This window comes from Antechinus flavipes, chromosome 4 (assembly GCF_016432865.1).
Source record: "Antechinus flavipes isolate AdamAnt ecotype Samford, QLD, Australia chromosome 4, AdamAnt_v2, whole genome shotgun sequence".
In the NCBI taxonomy this organism is placed as follows: Eukaryota; Metazoa; Chordata; class Mammalia; order Dasyuromorphia; family Dasyuridae; genus Antechinus; species Antechinus flavipes.
Genome location: NC_067401.1, coordinates 339,480,390 through 339,502,876, shown reverse-complemented (window position 1 = coordinate 339,502,876; position 22,487 = coordinate 339,480,390). Strand labels below are relative to the sequence as shown.

General features: G+C 34.1%; 1 protein-coding gene across 1 annotated transcript in view; it reads right to left on the bottom strand.

Annotated features, from left to right (window-relative positions):
• The window catches only part of AKAP12 (A-kinase anchoring protein 12), a 120,546-nt gene extending 98,268 nt beyond the window's left edge, over nt 1–22,278 (bottom strand). The window contains exon 1 of the mRNA XM_051997938.1: nt 21,479–22,278. Coding sequence (XP_051853898.1) covers nt 21,479–21,676 — 198 coding nt within the window. The 5' untranslated portion in view covers nt 21,677–22,278. The remainder of the gene's footprint in view (nt 1–21,478) is intronic.
• Between the last annotated feature and the right edge of the window lie 209 nt (nt 22,279–22,487).

Below are 22,487 nucleotides of genomic sequence, written 5' to 3'. Positions count from 1 at the left end.
GACTTGGGGAGAAGGAAGGAAGTTATGACCAAAGAAGAACTAGAGATCACTATTGACCACAAAATAGAAAATTTTGATTCTATCAAACTGAAAAGTTTTTGTACAAACAAAACAAATGCAGACAAGATTAGAAGGGAAACAATAAACTGGGAAACCATTTTTACAGTCAAAGGTTCTGATAAAGGCCTCATTTCCAAAATATATAGAGAATTGACTCTAATTTATAAGAAATCAAGCCATTTTCCAGCAAAGAGTCAGAGATAATGACACAGAAAAACAAAGACAGGGAGAAAGAATCAAAAAAGTAGAAAAAAGGAAGGGGGCAGTGGAGAGACAGAGAGACTGAATATATATTTAACACGCTTCCACACTTCTTGGCAAAAAGGTGATTAACTAGAGAGATAAGGAAAGAAACACATTTTTCAGCCATAGCCAATGTGTGAATCAGTTTTGTTTTACTTTTTGGTGAGGAATGAATATAGTTTTATATTAACATTTGCATAGGCTTGTATTATTTAAGCCTACAAAGTCTTCTAAATCAAAAAACATATTTTGCCAATTACTTTGTTTTTTAATTTAATTTAATATTTTAATATTTTCAATTAAATTTTTCTAATTACATGTAAATATAGTTTTCAACATTTTTTTTAAAGATTTTGAGTTCCAAATTTTTTTTTCCCCTTTCTCTTTTACCTCCCCCTTCCCCAGAGAGCAGGCAATCAGATATAGGTTATACCTATATAATCATTTCAAACGTATTTCTTTATTAGTCATGTTGTAAAAGAAAAATCAGAACAAAGGGGGAAAAATACAGGGAAAGAAAACAAACAAACAAACAGACAAAGGTGAAAATGTATGTTTCAATCTATATTGAGTTTCCATAATTCTCTCTCTGGATAAAGATGGCATTTTCTATCCAAATTCTAATGGAATTGTCTTGGATTACTGTATTGCTGAAAAGATCCAAATCTATCATAATTGATCATATAATCTTACTGTTATGGTATACAATGTTCTCCTGATTCTGCTTACTTCACTCAGCTTCAGTTCATGTCTTTCCAAATCAGTATGCTCATCATTTCTTATGGAACAATAATATTCTATTATGTTCATATGCTATAATTTATTTATCCATTCCCCAATTGATGGGTATTCCCTCAATTTCCAATTCCTTGCCACAACAAAAAAAAGAACCTTTACAAATATTTTGCTGTAAACTTTTACCTCTTTTATGGTCTTTTTGGGATCAAAGGCTATGCATAGTTTTATAGCCCTTTGGACACAGTTCCAAATTGCTCTCCAGAATAGCTGGATCAGTTCACAACTCCACCAACAATGTATTAGTGCTTCAGTTTCCCACATCCCTTCCAACATTTATCATTATGTTTTCCTATCGTCTTACACAATCTGATAGGCATAAGGTGGTACCTCAAAGTGTCTTATTTTGCATTTATATAATCAATAGTGATTTAAACCATTTTTATATGATTACATATTTGCTAATTACTTTGAAAAGACAAAGAACCATGACATCCATTAAAACATAATTAACTGCCAATTTTCTCTACCATTTTCCTATACTTTGCACCTTTCTTTATTGAATATTTTTTAAAAAGTATTATTGAAAGGTGATTCAGACAAATTCCAATAGACTTGTGATGGAGAGTGCCATCTGCATCCAAAGAGAGGACTATGGGGACATAGTCACAACATAGCATTTTCACCTTTGTTGTTATTGTTTGCTTGCTTGTTTTTTTCTTTCTCATCTTCCTTTTTGATTTGATTTTTCTTGTATAATAAATAATAAATGTGGCAATATATTTAACCTCCTATTGGATTACTTGCTGTCTAGAGGAAGTGAGGAGGGGAAACATTTTGTAACACAAGGTTTTGCAAGAGTGAATGTTGAAAACTATTTTTGCATGTATTTTTTTTATTTATTTTTCCAAATACACGATAGTTTTCAACATTTATCTTTGTAAGACTTTCGTGTTCCAAATTTTCCTCCTTCTCTGCCTTACTTCTCTCCTCTCCAAGACAGCAAGCAAGTCTTTAAGCAATTAAATGTGCAGTCCAAAGCCATATTCCTTTTTTCCTTTTTTTAAAATAGCTTTTTATTTTCAAAATATATGTTATCCTATCATAGTATTCCCAATCCCTCTGTTTTTGTCTGCCTGCATTTTTGATTTCCTTCACAGGCTAATGGTACACTATTTCAAAGTCCAATTCTTTTTGTACAGCAAAATAACTGTAAGGACATGTATACATATATCGTATTTAACTTATACTTTAATATATTTAACATGTATTGGTCAACCTGCCATCTGAGGAAGGGGGTGGGGAGGAGGGGAAAAATTGGAACAAAAGATTTTGCAATCATCAATGCTGAAAAATTACCCATACATATAACTTGTAAATAAAAGGCTATTAAATATATATATGTATATATGTTATCAAATTTGTAAAGCACTTTAGAAATAGTGTCTTATTTATTCCTCACAACTACCCAGAGAGGTTTGTGACATTATTATCCCTATTTTACAAATGAGGAAATTGAGTAGACAGCTGTCAAATGATTAAGTAAACACTAGATTCTTTAGTTTGTCAACAATTTGACCACACAGAAACAATAAGGGAATAGATGATTATAATGGTTAATCAGTGTAAATGCTATAATGAATGATTATTAGCTGTTAGATTTGAATAATCTCTTTGTATATCTTTAAAAGCTAGAATTTATTGTGATTATACTTTTCTCATTGATTTTTATCCTTTCTCTTGAAAAGGATATTTTTAAAAAACAGTATAAGCAAAGCTGTGGAAGATACATTCTGATGAGAAATAAATGTATCAGATGGAAAAGAAAATGTAGAATTTCGACTTCAACATGGGGAAAAGAGTTTTTTTTTTTTATTATTATTATAGCTTTTTATATACAAAATATATGTATGGGTAATTTTTCAATATTGACCCTTGCAAAAACTTCTGTTTCAACTTTTCCCCTCCTTCCCCTCACCCCCTCCCCTAGATGGCAGGTAGTCCCATTCATGTTAAATGTGTTAAAATATGTTAAATACAATATATGTATATATATTTACACAGTTATCTTGTTGCACAAGAAAGATCAGATTGAGAAAGAAGGCAAAAATAACCTGAGAAGAAAAAACAAAAATGCAAGCAAACAGTAATAGAAAGAGTGGAAATGTTATGTTGTGGTCCATACTCATTTCCCAGTGTTCTTTCTCAGAGTGTAGTTGGTTCTGTTCATTACAGATCAATTGGAACTGATTTGGATCCTCTCATCGTTGAAGAGAGCCACGTCCATCAGAATTGATCATCAAATAGTACTGTTGTTGAAGTGTATAATGATCTCCTGATTCTGCTCATTTCACTTAGCGTCAGTTCAGAAAAGGAGTTATTAAAGCAACAGGAAAGAAATGAAAAACATTTCTTTAACTTAAGTCACAAAGGTCCCTGATGCCTACAACAGGAGTCAAAAGGGTACTATGAAATCCTGGAAAAGGGACACTTTTATGACTCCCTAATTTTTGTTTGGGAGGAAAAAGAATTTCAGTAAAATATGACATACTGTGCATGTGATTGGACTCTTTTTTGGGAGATTATCTTCAATTGGTAATCGCTTCCTTCATTAAGGTCTCATTTTTGATTTGGTGCTTCAGCATCCCTAATGTTAGAGACTTCTTCAGATCTCCCCATGAAATAGTAGTGATAAAATCCCAAAGTCAGAGGATACTTGATGTGATACTAGATTTTAATTCAGGAAAACCCAACTCTAGGCCCAGCACTCTATTCACTGAGCCATCTAACTCTAATGACCTAAATGATTGGCCTATGACTATTTTCAAGATTTTCTAACTAAGAATACAACTTTTGGGATTATTATACTATAGAAATTGTTCATTAGCTAAAAATCAACCAAATTATTTTTGCTAAGAATCAGAAAATAGCCACATACAATTTCAATTTAAATGTGCATTTCCAAATACAAAATATATTTTCTTAATACCTTCCTAAAACATAGTTTCCTTGACAGAATTTGATGCTTCTAGTCTTTTACAGATTAGTAGCCCTCGCCAATTATATTAAATTTGTGTATTCAGGCACCCCACTGTGAAAGCTCCTTTTACTCCCTTACACAGAACAGTTTTAGCTTGTCTAGTAATTAGATTCAGAAATCTGACTTAAGGAGAGAAATCATTCTTCCTCTCTGTGTCTTATCCAGTAATGAAAGAAGTCAGCCAGCCAGTCAGATCAGAGGAATCATAAGCTGTGTGAATTTTTCCTATTTTGTGACCAAAAAAAGCAACAAATGGGTGACATTTCCCTTTTACTGCTATTGGTCTAAAGAAAAATGTGCAACTCCATTCAAGAAAGTCCTTTCTGACCTTTCTCTGATCTTCCGGAGAGTTCACATATAGTGACAATACTACTAGTCTTCCTTGAGAGATCTGGAAAGGATTAGAGGAACCCAGTCATTTTCAGCATTTAATGTCACAGTAGTCTAATTGTTCTGGGCTCCAGAAAATATGGTTAAATGAACATTTCAAGGCACAACATGGTTTGAGCTGGGATGTTTAGCTCTAAGCTGAAATAATGAAGTGCTAGAAAGAGCTCTTTGGCTGAATCTCCAGACACAAACAAGTATATATGTGAGGCAATTGTCTAAATTACTCAACCAGTGAAAATACTTTTTTTTTCAACTACCAAACAATTTCATTCCAAAGCAGGATATTTTCCCTTAATTGTTTGGATGCATTCTTCACGTTTCTATCTCATGTTTACTGTACACAAATATGACAATTTTAGATTTACAAATTTGAGAACACAATTAAAACTTATAAATATGTACAATTTAGGATGAACTGTACTTGAAAAATGAACATTAAAATAAGCATTTTAAAACATTACTTCAATAACAATTTCATTGTAACACGAGAAATTCCCAGATTTTAAAAAATATTTATTGTAAGCTTAAGCTATTTTTCCAATATGATAGCTAAAAAATAAGATGTGAAAACATACTAAGTGCTGTCAGTAAATTAATTACATGAATATAAGAGTTATTTCTTAGATTTTCAACTTTATAGCATCTATCACTTTTCTATTATGAACATGTCTAATCCATTGGACATAATATGTTCATTTCAAAACAATTTAAAATAAATTTTATACTGAGGATGCTTTTTTTATTATTATTAAAAGAGGGGTGTGGTGGGGAAAGAACAAAATCTATTATTCTCCAGGAAAGGCGGGATGATGAGTTTAAAAATTATGAGGCAAACATAACCAGAACCCTAATTCAATAACCCTATTTAACTTAATAATCCAGCATGCTAGGTGAGGGATAATAAGCAGTTTCAGGGATCATAAAATATCTTGAGAAACTTACTTCTACAAAAGCAATACTTTAAACTATGACCTACTTCCATGAACACTTAAGAATTCTTTGCATTCCTCTCCATCATGGGGAGATTGTTTATCAGGCACAGTTCCACAAATGGCCTGAAATCTCAGGCCACACTTTATTGCAAATTCAGATAAAATTGCTGGTCTCCTTTGCCTATCACAAGGATATTATTTACTTCTGTTTCTAGGACAGAAAATTCTTTGTAAAGTCACAAATTAAGTGCTTCATAATGTTAGTACTAAACATAAAACCTCTACATTTTCACTCAAACATAGTGTAATCATTCTAAGGAAAATAACAAAATGTTATCCTATAGATTGAGAGTAAATTATGGAAAATATTGGCATATTTAAAACAACTCCAAAATATGACAATCAAATATATCAAAAGGAAACTTATACACACTGAATTACAATAATTTTTTTAAAAAGATATATACAGTTAAAACTTTTTTCTTAAAAAAAAAATGTAAATCCAAAGTGGCAAATTAATTTAATAAAATTCAATGGTATGTCATAACTATTAGTAATTTGTGAAAGCAATCTGGCAGAAACTAGAGACAAGATCCCACACATTATACCAAGATAATTCAAAATGGGTTAAAGATTTAGATAAAAAAGGATCATAAACAAATTAAGGGAGCATGAAAGAAATTGCCTGACAAAAGAGTTCATTCCTAAATAAAGAATAAAGGATCATGGAAGATAAAATGGACAATTTTGTTACATAAATTTAGAATGTTGGTGAAGAAATAAAAATCAGTGCAGCTAAATGTAAGAATTTTTATAAACTTTGCAGCTAGATTCTTTGATGAAAATGTAATTTGTACTAGATTTGGGGAATTGATTCAAATATATAAAAGTAAGATCTCTTCTCCAATTGATAAATGATCAAAAAAGGCAATTTTCAGAAGAAGAAATTCAAGGTATAAGTGACTATGTGAAAAATGCCTTAAATTGAGAGGAAATGCCCATTTGTTGGGGAACAGCTGTATAAGCTATGGAATATAATGAACAAATGATGGAATGCTATTGTACACTAGGTGGCAATTCTGTTAGGTGTAGTGTAATAAAGCTATATAGGCAACTATGAGGCACAATGGACAGTTTACTGGGCTTAGAGTCAGGAAGACTCACCTTCATGAGTTCAAATCAGGCCTCAGACATTTACAAGCTGTGTGACCCTGAGTAACTCACTTACTCCTGTTTGCCTCAGTTTCCTCATCTATAAAACGAGCTGGAGAAGGAAATGGCAAACCAATCCAGGATTGTGGCCAACAAACCCCTAAACGAGATCACAAAGAGTTGGACATAACTGAAACTAATTAAACAACAACAAATGTCGAAGAGGATGGTTTCAACCTGGAAACTGAAGCAAACAATTTCTAAAACTAACGTGCAAAAACCCCAAAATCTCAACATGGTAGGGGTAGTTAGAAGATGTTTAAATAAAGTTTAAGTTTAAATGTTTAAATGAAATGTAATAAATTAAGTCTCGGATACTCACTAGTTGTGTGATCCTAGACAAGTTACTTACATCTGACTGCCTCCAAAAATAAAGTTTTAATGACAAATAACTTAAGACTTAACAACTCTGATCAATACTACCAACCAACTAAAATACCTGAGGATTCATGACAAAATATTCTACTCACTTCTTGACATAGAATTCAGAATAAATTTGGTCATATGTAATTTTGGACATGGAATTTCTTTTACTTGACTATACATATTTGTAACTGGGGTTTTGATTTTCTTGCTTTCTCAATGGGAGTGGAAGGCTAAAAGGGAGGAAGATAAGGCAGATTTGATTTTAAAATGTAACTTTAAAACTTTTTTTAAAGTAAGTCATTTACTCTGAATTTAAAGAGAATAGCTGGGACAGGCAATAAAAGTAATATTTTTCCATTTAAAAATTTCTGATTATACAGATTAAATGTTATTATTTCTAACCCCATTAAAAAAATGATATTAAAAAAGAGTGAACTTTTTCAGTTTTCTGTTATTCTTCATGGATTAAAATCCAATTTTCTACCAGTCCCTTAATTTGAATTTTTAAGTATTTCATTATAAACTCCTTTAATATATAAATCATACCTAATGCTTTCTAAGGATTTTTGTCCAAAACTATTTCTCAAATAATCTTAAATTATTAGCAAGCAAATTAGATCTACCTTTCAAATCAAGTTATTTCACTAAAGATGTACCTTAATATATACTGCCTTTTTATGTTTTCATAAAGGAAATGTGTGTGCAAATCATTCTCAAATACAGATGAAATATTAAGCATATGGTTCAGTCACAGTTTTGTGGTTTTTTTTGGGGGGGAGAACAGAGAGATGAAAACGCTTGTTACTTTCCCTAATTGCTTAATTTTGTTCCCCTTAATATTTCTTTTAAAAAGTGATCTCTCCTGTCAATAAAAAGTTATTATAAAAAAAAAGTGATCTCTCCATGTCTTGAACACTGTATCACATCCAACATGTTTTCCTTCTTTGTGTATTTGAGCTTTCAATTTAGTGTAAAAAAATACTATAAATATAAATATAGTTATAAAATAAGCAGACAAATGGAAGATGTCCTATATATAATCCAAAAGGAAAAGTTTATGTAAGTCTCTAGTTTATGTAAGACATTGTGGTGATTCTATCACATCTTAGACTAAGGAATTATAGCTAATTATGGGGTTCGGTGAAGGGTTGAAAATCAAATAGACAAAGAATACCGATTGTCTAGTCTATGGTAAATAGGTGGAGGGCCAGTGTGGCTAACCCATTGAATTAATGAGTGTTCCAATCTTAGACAAGGCTTATAGATATAAAGTGAACCTGACACCCAGAATTAAATCAGAGGTTAGATTACATTTGGAAATTTTTATAGTGTTTTCAACAATTATAATTTGCTTCCTGAAAGGAAAACCTATCTTTTAAACCATTTCACTAATGAAGTAACATTATGAATCATAGATTTCTAAAATTGGTGGCAACCTGAAAGGTAATGGCTAACAGGTGTAATAAACTATTTTGATCCAGTTTCTTCTATTATTTTTATGTAGAAAACTATGGAAAGTATTTTTAGTATATACTAAAAAAAATGTAATATGGTCACTAAAACAGGGAAATAATAGCACAGATTTGGCCATATTGGTAAATCAGAAACTAAGCTAGCTCGAGTCAGTAATAGTAGTGTTTTCACGGAGGCCAGAGTAGTTTGCAAATAACTAAAAACCATAACTGCAAAGGAAAATCAATCAGGAAAAAAAAAATCAAAAAAGAAAAGAATGGCAATTAAATTTTGCATTTAAACAATGCTTATCAATAGGAAATATCTTTGAAAACAAAGAATCATCCAACTGTTTGTCCCAGATGGAAAAAGAGCAGTCAAAATATAGAAGAATCTGAGAATGCTCTCAGAATGAAACTTCAGGAAGAAAATCCTGCTTCAAATATACTTGCTGTGCATTTTGGTCCAGCTTCTCTATCCTACATTTTTGAAGTAACTCATATGTGGGGGGTGGAAAAGTGGGAGGAAGACTAATGTGAATCAGTTCTCCAAGTGCAAAACAATCCTAAGGATGAAAGAAAAAATGCTAAGGATTATGTTGTTAATTGTCAAAGAAGTAACAATGGTCAGAAGAGGTAGTAACTTGGATGACTGGACAGTTGCCTTTCTTGAATCAAGAACTTAGTTACCTAAAAAAAGTTTATCAAAAGCATGAAGTGAAGTGTGTGGGACAGAAACTGTTTCTGAAGCTTGAAGTTTAAAGTTCAAAGAAACCTGAAAGATTATCTAGTATAAATCCTTCACTTTTCAAATAAAGAAACTGAGATACAAAGAGATAATGAAATAGAAAGGAATGATTTAAAAATCAAATCTTTTGATTCCAGCCTTTTCTACTACTTTACATTCCTTTTTTACAAGGTTTAGACATAAAGGAGTGTAGAGCCTACATTTTCTATGACTTTTATAATTTTGAAGGCTGAACAATATTTTGTTATATATCCAGCAAACAAAAAAATTTGTTGATAAGAGTTCAAGAATATTTATGACTCTGGATCAAGTAGTTAGTAGATACAGGAAAAGTAGATCTGACATAAAAATTTCTGCTTTCAAGATCCCAAGAGACTTAAGAGAAATTGTTGATGGAAGATTTTTTAAAAATCTTCTAGAATGACAGAATGACAATATATTTTAGTATATGAGCGTAATTAATGGATTATTTGCCATAAGAAATAACAAAAAGAATGCTGTCAGAGAAACCTGGGAAGACTTGTATGAAGTGACCCAGAATGAAGTGAGCAGAACCAGAACAACTTATTTGTTATCAATAACATTATAAAGAAAAACAACTTTGAAAGCATTAAGCACTCTGATCAATACAAAGATCAACCAGGACTCAAGATGACCAATGATGAACCATTATAACCATGGAAGGATGATGGTCCCCAGATATATAATAATGTTTGTTGGAATTTGACTTCTTTTATGAAATTTTTTTTGGAGTGGTAGTAAATTAGGGGTGGGAAAAGGGGAAGAAATGATAGTGTTGTCAAAAAGAAAAAGAAAACAAAGAAAAAGAAGTTATTAAGGTTTTTTTAATGCACATTGGGAAAAAAGTTCAGAATTAAACAGATGAGTATACTTTTCAAAATGTTGACTTAGCTTTTTGAAAAAGCAAGCTGTATAATAGGTTTGAGGTTTCACATATCATCCTCTTTCTCTGTTCTTTAAAAAAAAAATTAAAAATAGAAAAGTAAAGTCAAGTTTGAATTAAAAAAAAAAAAAGATCTTGCACTTGCAAATACTTAATACCTCACACCTGACTCATGATAATCCATTTTTTTCTAGTCTAAAGGCAATTTATGTTATGAAGCCCTTTTGCAATCTGGTGAAGTCTATAAAACCTATCTCAGAATAACATTTGTGAGCAACCTTCATAACTGAAAGAAAAGTTAAATTCCATTAGAGGTGCGTGAAAATAAAGATAAAATTTTTTTTTCCATCCAAGTTCACGAATTCCTTAAAATCTAGATTAAGAATCCCAATTCTAGTAATTTCTGGCTAACTATAACTTGAATCTTCCTAAAGCACAACTCACTCTAAATAAAACAACAAAAGCATATGACCCAGTTTACAGAAAAAATGCTACTTAGCCTTCCACAATTCCACAATCAACACACCATCATCAAAATTATCCAAAATGCCTGAAAATATGCCTGGACTTTATTTTGTTCATACCACTCTATTCACTTGAAATGGAATGCCTGTCCCTATTTTCTCCTTGTATTATCCAACTCAGTTCTAATGTTTGTAAAGTTTTCTTTGACCCATCCTCACATACTGATCTCCATCTCTACCAAATTAACAAATCTTACTATCCTGCCCAACTACTCAACTCTAATGGTTCTTTTGCTGGGCAGGATCACAAAATCATCTGGCATTTAAAATTATGGCCAGTGTTCTTCCTACATTTTCAGTCTTCTTCCATTTTTACTCTATTTCACTCTACTCCAACTCTCTTGACCTTCTTGTACCTCCTTGCCCACAATACTTCATTTCCAAATTATATCCTTTTGTATTGACTGTACCCCATGCCTGTTCTTTCTTCTCTTCCCCACCTCCCACATTTCACATTCTGACTTTCCTAATTCCTTCAAGATTTAACCAGCCCATGATCCAACCATTCTGGAGAGGGATTTGGAACAATGCCCAAAGGGCTATTAAACTGTACATAGTCTTTGATCCAGCAGTGTTCCTACTGGATCTGTATTCCAAAGAGATCATCAAACAGGGAAAAGAACCCACATGTGCAAAAATGTTTGTGGCAGCTCTTTTTGTAATGGCAAGAAACTGGAAACTGAATGGATGCCCATTAATTGAAGAATGGCCAAATAAGTTATGGTATATGAATGTAATGGAATATTATTGTTCTATTAGAAACTATCAGTACAGTGATTTCAGAGAAGCCTGGAGAGACTTACATGAACTGATGCTGAGTGAAAAGAGCAGGACCAGGAGATCATTATATACTGCAACAATAATACTATCTGATGATCAATTCTGATGGACTGGCCCTCTTCAACAATGAGATGAACCAAATCAGTTCCAATAGAGCAGTAATGAATTGAACCAGCTATACCCAACAAAAGAACTCTGGGAAATGAGTATGAACCACTACATAGAATTCCCAATCCTTCTATTTTTGTCCCCTTGCATTTTTTATTTCCTTCACAGGTTAATTGTACCCTATTTCAAAGTCCGATTCTTTTTTGTACAGCAAAATAACTGTATGGACATGTATACATATATTGTATTTAACTTTTACTTCAACATATTTAACATGTATTGGTCAACCTGCCATCTGGGGGAGAGGGTGGAAGGAAGGAGGGGAAAAATTGTAACAAAAGATTTTGCAATTGTCAATGCTGAAAAACTACCCATGCATATTATCTTGTAAATAAAAAAATAATAATTTTTTAAATGAGCAAAAAAACTCAAAACAAATTTAAAAAACAGGAAAAAGAACCCACATGTGTAAAAATATTTATGGCAGCCCTTTTTGTAGTGGCAATAAACTGGAAACTGAGTGGATGCTCATCAACTGGGGAATGGCTGAATAAATAGTGATATATGAATGTTATAAAATATTATTGTTCTATTAGAAACTATCAGTACAGTGATTTCAGAGAGGCCTGGAGAGACTTACATGAACTGATGCTAAGTGAAGTGAGTAAAACATTGTACATGACAATAAGAAGATTTTATGATGATCAATTCTGACAGTCAATGACTTTTTTCTACAGAAGTGATTCAGGCCAGTTCCAATGGTCCTTGTGATGAAGAGAACTATCTGCACCCAGAGAAAGGACAGGGGAGACTGAGAGTGGATCACAATATAATAACTTTTTTGTTGTTGTTTGCTTGCATTTCGTTTTCTTTCTCATTTTTTTCCTTTATAATCTGATTTTTCTAGTGTAGCATAATTGTGGAAATATGTATAGAAGAATTGCACATGTTTTAACATATATTGGATTACTTGCCATCTGGAGAAGGTGGCGGTGGTGGAGGTGGTGGTAGAAAGGGAGGGAAAAAAATTTAGAATGTAAGATTTTGGAAGGATGAATGTTGAAAATTAGCTATGCATATACTTTGAAAATAAAATGCTTTAATAATTTTTTAAAAGACTTAGTCCAAATCTTACTTTCCACAGAAAATTTTTCCAGGTTTTCTATTTTCCTCCATTCCTCTCAGATCATCTTATACTTATTTACACTATATATATTTTACATGAACATAGTAATTTATAATTGTCTTTCCCATTACAATGTTCCTTGAGTAACAAGGATGGTGTTTTTATCTTTTTTATTTTTTTGTATCCCCAGAACTGGATAATCCCTGGATTAATAAATATTTGTTGTTAGGTAAGCAATCCTGTAACGTGTTTTCATATCTAATTGCCATAACCTGTTTTTTTTTCTTTTTTTAAGACCTTAACCAGATTGTAATTTCATCAGGAACTTATACCCCCAACACAATATCTTAAACATAAATTATATCTCACTAGATATTATGATTTGATTTATGCATTCAAAAAAAGGGAAATCATTCAGGTTATTAGGAATTGATGTACTTACTAGGTGGCAGGTTCCAGTTCTAAATAAAGATGTCACAGCGCTCCCCACAGAGAAACAAGATGAAAAAAATTCATTTGTTTAGGATTTCTTTTTAAGTTACAATCACCCAGTTAGTTAGAATAAAAAGAACTAAGAGGATTCCTTTCTATTATCTTTTACCGTTGTTAGAAATCAGCATTCAAAAACTAAATTGTAAACTGTGGGAGAGGGGAAATAGCAAAAGAATGATTTTTTTTTAAATTTGAAATATATTGCCTAGTACACACAGTAGGCCTTGATTGCAAATGTATTATTAATGATCTTCCCACTCAGAATTAGTTTCACATTTCTGCATAGAATGGGAAGGTTATCCACTTAATTGCAAAATGGAATGGAGATGTCACATTTACATATCAAACAAGATTGAAAATGATAGCAGAAGTGAATTAGGCCTAGCCAGAATTACAACTACAAGATTTTGTTTCACTTTTGCAAAAGTAAACATTTGTCCTAATTTGGAAATAGAAACAGGATGATAATCATTCAACTATAATCTTTTGGTGATAACTGACGCATTTCAACAGAGTAAGAAAACAGAATACATCAAGTGTTTAAAGTAAAAATGAGACAGTTCTAGGCAGAGCTCAAAGGCATGCATAGTTCATCCATTTTAAGAAAAGATTCCAAGAGTTTCAGGATATTGTTTTCTTAAGGAGTGGCTATCTGTTTCCTCGTAATCCCATTTTTGCAAAGGATAAGGGTTAGGAAGAAATTTCTGGCACTCAGATTCTCTTCCCATAATCACCCCAGATAATATTATTTAAAAGTATCTATATTTGAAAAGTCAAAGTAAAAAAAAAAAAATAATACAGGGCCTATATTTAAAATATCCCTTGATTGTAAAAAATGGGAAAAAAAATCTCCTTTTTCCCCTTAATAATTTAAGTTTCTGCCAATCTGTAATAATTCCAAAATGCCATTTTCTTTTTAAAAATGTGCAAGATTAAATTATACTTTTAAAAAAGTAAACTTAATCACGTGGAAAAATAACAATAATAACAACACTAGCTAGTATTTATTTATGTAGCCCTTTAAGGTTTGCAAAGTACTTTACAAATATTTTACATTTTCCTAATATTAAATTCTAAATATCATACTTTTATCTTTACCATGGCCCTAGGATATAGGTACTATTGTAATCCTCATTTTACAGTTGAAGACACTGAAGTAGAAATCAAGTTAAGTAACTGACCTAAAACGGCATATCTAGTGAGTATCTTTAAAAAAAAGGTTTTAAAATTAGGTCTTTCTAATATCAATTTCAGGATTCTATCCACTGTGCTACCTAGCTGGCTTTTAAAAGGAGAAAAGATTTTGAAGGAAGAGTACTTTTACTGAAGAAGACACAATAACTATTTACATTTTTCTTTGTCAGATCTTAACTCCATAACTCAAGCCTCCATGATGTACCATTGGCAGGGTAGCATGAACTTGGAATCAGAAGAAGCTTCAGAAGAAGCTCAGATCTTCCATGTACTTACTAGCTGCATGACTGGGTAAATAATTACTTCCTGAGCCCGGTTTTTTAATCAGCAAAATAAACTATTTAACACAGTGGTGAAAATCCAAAATGAAAATCATTTGTTTTGTAATTACACATATATGCATATAGTGAAGCCAGGAGATTTGTACATACAACAGTGAAGTAAGGAGGCAAGCAGGTGAGCATACATAGACAAGTTATGGATATAATTAAATATTGAAGATCACAGTGATGAAATCTTGGGTTTCTAGGTAGAAATGGCAGAGAAAGCCTAACACAAACAGGGAAGTGCATAGATAGGGATCAGTTCAACCTTACAGACCCAACCTCTGTGAAGGTCTTGGATAACCCCACCTTACTGTATCTACTCAGAAAGTCAAGTTATATCAAACACGTGAGGTTAAATTTCCCCTATAAACCTATCTGTGGTTCTTGCCGCCTTTGCCGAATCCCTTTTGCGTTAGCCCACTACAGCATTCTCCCTCATACTGTCTTTCTCCTCACCCCTCTCCCATTCATGTCTTTCCTCTCATCTTCACCCCACAATGCCTCATATCTTTTAGCTATGATATGTTTAGGGTGTTACTCCTTTGTATGGATTAAGTCTGCCAGTTAAGGGCATATTCCAACCTCATAGTATAATCCCTTTCTCATAGCTAACTCTTTTACGATGCTAAAGTCTTCTATGGATTTTGTCTGCCAGCTAAGAGCATACTTTTCTCATGGCATATTCCTTTTCTCCTGGTTAATTGTGAGTTCCATTGTTAACTATATACTCTCCCAAATCTATTTCATATTTGCCATTCCTGGTATCTATTTTAACACTTCATTTTATCTAACTTCTCATTAATAAATGTATTTTTTGCCAAAGATTTTGCAAAGATTGGGAATCTGTCATATAACTGACCCCCAACATTTGGTGTTTAAACTCCATCATTTGGTTCCAATTGCTCTCCTAAATCTCAATATTTGGTACCTACAACCATCTCATTTGGAGCACTGAACTTCAAATACATCATTAGGGTAAACATCACGTGAAATCCAAAAAAGCCGTGATACTCTGCTATCTCTCATTTAAACCTTTCAACAAATCTTCTACAAAGTTGAAAAATTATTTAAAATGTTTCTTTCAATTATTAGTCTCTAAATGAGCAAAAGGTATTTAGCTGGAAAGGTAAATTAAAAACTGTGGCTTTTTAATCTTAAATTTAAAATAATTTCATATTAAAAATAATTTAAGAATTTATAATACTTTGTAAATCTGTTTTATGAATACCTGATTTTTTTTTATGTGACTTAAAATGACTCCATTCCACACCCCGAATCCAAATATGAATTTTACTCTATTGTTTGTTTTTCTACCATTCTCATTCCTCATCCTTGGTTTTTGATGACGGTGCCAGTGGAGAAGTTGTGGCACATCCCACCAAGCTGCAAAGACCTGGTGACAGATGGTCACAGGAACAGACTAGCTAAATTTAGCAATGCTCATTAGCAAAGGGTTGGCCACTGGGCAATTACATTTCTTGTCCATAGCAACTTATGAAGATTATCTCTTAAAGCATAAAGAGTTGTGATCTGAAAATACGCACCCCACTGAAGTCACAAATCTTTTGAAATATTTTTCTTTGTTAATTTTTGGTTGCCTGCTATTTTTTAATGAATTAACTAAAAATGGCAAAGGGACATATGAATAAAATAGTTATTACTATGTATCATGTTTTTGTAAATGCTCAGGATACAAATATAAAAAGAAGAATGATACAAGTTAGGACAGAAATGACCCAAGGGAAAGGTGTTTTGGCCTGGGAAGGTACAAGAATAATGAATAAAGGCATAGAACATTTGATTGACCCTTTCTAGGGAAAAAAAAAAGTAGTATTGATTTATTACATTTTCCAGATCAAGAGAGTAGAAAGAATTTGTATTCCTAAGAAGTATATGGCAAGAAGAAAGCTAGAGCTGCCAACTGGAGCTGTTATTCTGAGGCTGGTTATGTGAGTTTGTGATTATTTAGCAAACAAGATACTTCAGAACTAAGACAGTTCCAAAACTAAAGTGATTAATAACTCTGTAAAGGTCTATTTTTCGGATTTGGAAATTGACAAAGTTTACATGCAAATTCATGGTGAAGAACATAAATTAGATCGGCTTTTAATCACCAATTATCAGTATCATGGAGGGAATGACATCTACATCTAATTAGTTTATATTTTTCATCCACATAAGCTTTTACTTTAAAAGCTCACAAATATGTGTTCACCACTTTCTAGGTATCAGGTGCTCTGGTCTTACAAATCCAAAGAAAAAAATGAAATGACATCCTTACCTCAAGGACCTTTTTTTTTTAACTAGACTCCAGCATACATATACATAAATGTTGTATAAATTTAAACCCACCTAGAATTGGGTTACTGTCCCAAGATAATGTTTTGACTTGAATCAATCAAGAATTTACCAAGTACATGGAATGTGTCAGACACTGTGATGAATATGGCTTGGTCTCATGGTTATTTTCTAATACTTCTAACCAATAATGGTGCCATGTTTACTGAAATGGAATGGAAACATATGTGGCCCGTCTAGGATGGCCCCCCCTGTTCAAACCTCTTTCCTTACTTTCCTGTCCCCAGCTGAGGAAAGATAATGTCTAATACTGATGCAAAGCTTTGGACTATTTTAAGTTTACTCTAAAAGTTAATTATCTTAAGGGTAGCAAGATAGAGATAGGTCAAGGATCTTAGTGACAAAATTTTAAGTAATTGTTTAAGAATCTGAAAGCAAAATGTGATAGGAGACTTAGAGTAACTTGAAGTAACCAGAACTCTAAAAGGAGTTACTTTTAAGTAGTTAATTTAATCCTCCAGCACTAGTGACTATCAAATATAAGTATTAAACTTAGAAATCAGCCTCAAGACTAGTATTATTGAAAGAATTGTTTCCTTTTTAAAAAAAAATTTACAACTAGCCAAGCATCTGTGTAAAAGGTAAGATAATACATCCTTTGTATGCACTAAAGTGCTAAAATGAGGCAACTAAAATCATTTGATCATTTAAGTCTTATTCCCTTTAACCTGCTAGACTAGATAATGTAATTACTGTTTCATCTTTTGATAGTGTACACAGTAATTTGCCTATCTTTCAGTGAGTTACTAATTGAAAAAAAGAAATACAATTGCAGAGCAAATCTAGCTAAAACACTGTTGTTTTGAAAAAGAATTTTAGGAAAGTCCATATATAGAAAATTCAAGAAATCTCCCTTACCACAGATAGCACCTGTAGGCAGAGAGTCCAGAGTAAGCAATCACATGGGTTTTATTTCACAGCTGCTTCAATAGCTAGAAATCACAAAGGAGAGAATGGTGCAATTTCTGTCAAATGTAAATAAGTAACTTGTATTATATACTGGTGATTTCCCCACAACAATCTTGTTAAAATACATATTACAAGTATTTTATCTTCATTTTATAGATCAGGAAACAGCCCAAAGTGAAAGCCATAAGTGAAGCTTAAAGTTGCACAGCTAATAAATGGACAACCACGACTGAAACATTGCTAATAGTCTAATAGTTTGTGTCTGAGTCAATGAAATTAAGGATAAGCAAATCACATACAAAAAGGATGAAATTATGAGATTAAAATATTTTAAAGTAGAAAATTGATCAAGGAAAAAGTTCAACCACACCCTTAAACATCTCTACACATTACAGGACAAAATATAATTCAAGCCAACGTGAATCTGTAAATCTTTTATATTATTTTTAATATTTGGATAAAGAGGAGAATTGAAACTGAACTAATGGATGGAACTAAGACATTTCAATATTTATGTATGGTTAACTAGCTATTGTCTACACAAATGAGACAGATACATGAACATCAAGGATAATAATCAAGAAAAATTCCCCAAGTCTATTTTATTCATAGGTTTCAGTCTTCTACAAAGAAAATTAAGTAAATGTGCCAACATGGAACATAACAGACTGATTGGGTTTTTATCTCTTTTATATCTTTTGCCAAAAACAGAGAGGTGCTAATGAGCAATTAAATGGTCAAAAGCAGAAGCAAGCAAAGAACCATGGGAAGCCTCAACCTGGGTTAACTAGCACCCAAATAAAATTAAAGGAGGACCAGAATTTAAGGATATCTCAACAGACCCCAAATGTTTGATTCAGTTGATGCTAGTTGTAATGTTAAAGATGTCAGAATGAAGAAACCTGAAGTCACTCAACTTGGATTCCTTTTAAAAATAGCTTTGGTATTTCACAGCACCTCTCCCATACTTCAAAACTGTTCCTGATTGCATTGATAAAGATGCTTCTATATCACTAACACTTTGCCTTGAAACACCCCATATTCTCCAACCCATACTTTAGTACAAAGTCTTTCAGAGCTGCTGGAGTCAAAAAACATCCATTAATTGACAGTTATCTGGGACTCTGTTTCTTCCCACTTAGATTGGTGCTCCAAACAAATTCATATATATAGAACAGCCAAGGGGTAAATTTATATTGGTTGTAAACTACTGTCTAAATAGTATGTCAACAAGTTCATGAATTATATATTTTTTCATTTTAAGAAACCACTTTAAAAATATGAAGGTGTCCCAAAAATCTTAGTGCAATCCTAAACCATTAAACTCTTAAATCTTAGGTATGCAGTTCCAATAGACGTGATGGAGAGAGCCATCCAGAGAGAGGACTGTAGGGACTAAGTGTGGATCACAACAGTATTTTTACATTTTTTGTTGTTTGCTTGTCTTATTTCTTATTTTTTTCTTTTTGATCTGATTTTTCTTGTGCAGCATAATTGTGAAAATATGTATAGAAGAACTGCACATGTTTAATTTAACATAACATTGGATTACTTGCTGTCTGAGGGAGGAGATGAAGACGAGAGAAAAAAATTTTGAACAAGGTTTTGCAAGGGTGAATGTTGAAAACTATCTATGCATGTATTTTGAAAATAAAAGCTTTTTTTTTTTTTAAATCTATGCACAAAAGCATGCACAAAGAGTTTTGGTTCACACTGTATAAACCATCTGTAGAGTTTGGATGTTTCAAGATTCCAGGTAGGGAAAAGATCCTGAGCGGGCCATTCTTGAGAAGGACTTAAGATAATCACATTCATAATTCAACTATAAGCTCAAAATTCTACTTGATGCTTTCAAAAAATTAATGGTCAAGTTTTTAACACTTTTTAAAGTTACTTAAATCCCAAATTATTTTTTATTGTGATAACTGGACTCTAAAAATTTTTAAAGATATTTTACCATTAACATGACCTCAACTGTATTCTCTTAAATCGAATTCCTTTAAAAAAAAAAAAAAAACCTGTTTTTAAAAAAATCCTATGCATATCTTAACATACTATTTATTATCATTGCCTGTTAGCTACTAGAAATGCAGCTTTGTGTCACAGACGAGTAGCTTGTATTATAAGAAGGATTTCTTTAAGGCATTAGGGTAAAATGAATCATGTCAACACCTCACAGCAAAATAACCAAGAAACAACTAGCCTAAAGGAAAAGCTCAGCTTGAAGTCCAGAGAATAAAATCTTGATCCTTGTATTCAAAATCAAATGAAGCCTCGAATGTGAAGGAAAAAAAGTCTAGAGAAATTTGAAGACAGTAAAGCCTTGTTCTTTCTCTTTAAAACTAAACTACTAAATTAGAATATATTTTAATTGTTTAAATATCCGGAAATGAGTTCACAAACACTCTTCAAAACTAGGTGCAAGTATTTGTCTTGCTGAAATATGCACGTTTACTAGAAAATTTTTTGCAGGTTCAATTCCTTAAGGGGGAAAAAAAAAAAACCCTAGTGGCCAAAATCAGCCAATTCCGTTTTTCAAGCAGAAGCAGAGCAGCGTGATCAATATTGTACTACTTCTAAAGCATCTACAACTAAAGTTATCTTCCCAAGAGAAAGTATACACACTGAGTATATGTTAATCTACAAACATATCCTGTGAGAACTTCCAAAGTCGCTATTTATTTATCCAACTAGGTCCAAAGACAATGAACCGAGAGAAAATGGGTGGGGTGCCGCCCACTTTGGGCAACTTGTCAATTCCAGAACCGCTCTTCCCCTTTGCGAAAACCGAGCTTACACAGGTTTTCCTTGGCAAGGAGCAACTACACTGCAAGCATCCTCTGCATAAGGAAGACGAAGTGCCTGCAGAGCAGAGAGCAGCTGTCGCAGGACAGGGTACCAACAGCAGTGTGTGTTTGGGCTGCAGGAAAATGTTCTTCCCATAGTTCTTCCCTCGAAAAATACAAGGCGAAATGAGGGTGGGGAGTACCCAATGCTCTCAAACCCCCGCCCATCAGAACCACAAAGGCTGGAGAGAACTTCTAGACTAGGGTCGGTCTCATCTAATGGTCTTATTTCCCTTCCGGGGGTAGGGGAGTAAGACAGAAAGAAAAGAGAGGAATTAAACGTCCGGTGGTCCTTTAATCCGTGGGTTTAGAAAAGAAAAAAAACAGTACCGCATATAACTCCGAGAGTATCAAGAGGGCTGAGGGCACGGGCAGGGGCAGCAGCATGTGGGGGGGCGGAGGAAGCACCGACAGCTCAGTTAACTACATCCGCGCATCCAGGACAAGCGTGTACCGCCTGACCTAGCCCAGCTACCCACTCGACGGGGTGTCTGCTAGCCGCCGGGGCGATGGGGTAGCGAGAATTTAACCAGGCTTTTTCCTACCTCTAGCTCGCTAAGAGACTACTGGAAGCGCCACAAAGTTTTCCCAGGCAGACGGCAATAATAAATAAGGGTCACAGCCCCCAGCCCCCAGCAGCTGACGCCCATCCCAGAACGGGAAGCGCCCCGCGTCCTTATGGGTGGAGGGGCAGAAGGAGGGAGTGTGGCGAGGATGGGAGAAGGACGCGTTACCTTGGGAGAAGCGGGGGCTGCGCTCGTGTCGTGGTCTACCGGAGGTTCCAGCGCAGCTGCTGCAGCTGTGGCTGCAGCCTCCGAAGAGGGGCTGCTGTTCTCCTGCTCCGCTAGCGCCGGGGCCCCTGCAGCTCCCGGCTCGGGTGCATCCAGAGGCGACCCCGGCTGCGCCGTCACTGTCGAGCTCCCCGCGCCCATGGCTCCACTGCGGTTCTCCTCGGGTCAGCCGCAACACACCGCACCGATCGGCTTTTCACCAATCTCACGGAGATTCCCAGCAGTCGGTTGGGGAAGAGGGAGGACAGACTCCTTAGGGACCGTAGTCCCCAACCACTTGGATTCACCTGCCTCTTCGAGATGAGTCGGGACTGCGAATGAGGGCGACAAGCTCTCTGCAAACTCCTTTAAAAAAAAAAAAAAGCCACCACCTCTATGCCTCCTCCCCCACCCTTGTTTTTCCCTCTCTTCATCACATGAGCTCAGCCTCAGACACGCCTTGCAGCAGCAGCAGGAGCAGCAGCAGCATCTCCCACCCCAAGCAGTTAGGCGCTACAACAGCCAGCAGAGATACCTTCAATTAAAGCTTTAACCCCTGATTTCACAGCAACCAGCGCATTGCCTCTGAGAGTACCTCATAGGCATCTACCCCAGATTTGCTGGAGAAGAACCCGGAGAAAGAGGAGGCAAATGCCCCCCCACCCCACACACACATATGCACACCAAAATTGGATTAACTGGGTTTTATTAAATGATTGATAGCTCCACGAACAGCCTTCTGTGTGGTGTGTGACCTTCAGCTCGCGGACAAGCAAACAAAAGGCCTCCCTTTCTCTCATAAATTGTTTTCTATTCTAAACATTTGTTTTTCTCTTCCCTTTGATTGGGGGTAGGGGGGAGAGGAGGGAGGAGAAGGGGTTTACTACTCCCTCCGAAACATTTATCCTTATCAAATGGCTTAATGGGGGAGAAGTAGCGAACCAAATAGCAATACATTTAGACTATGGCTGAG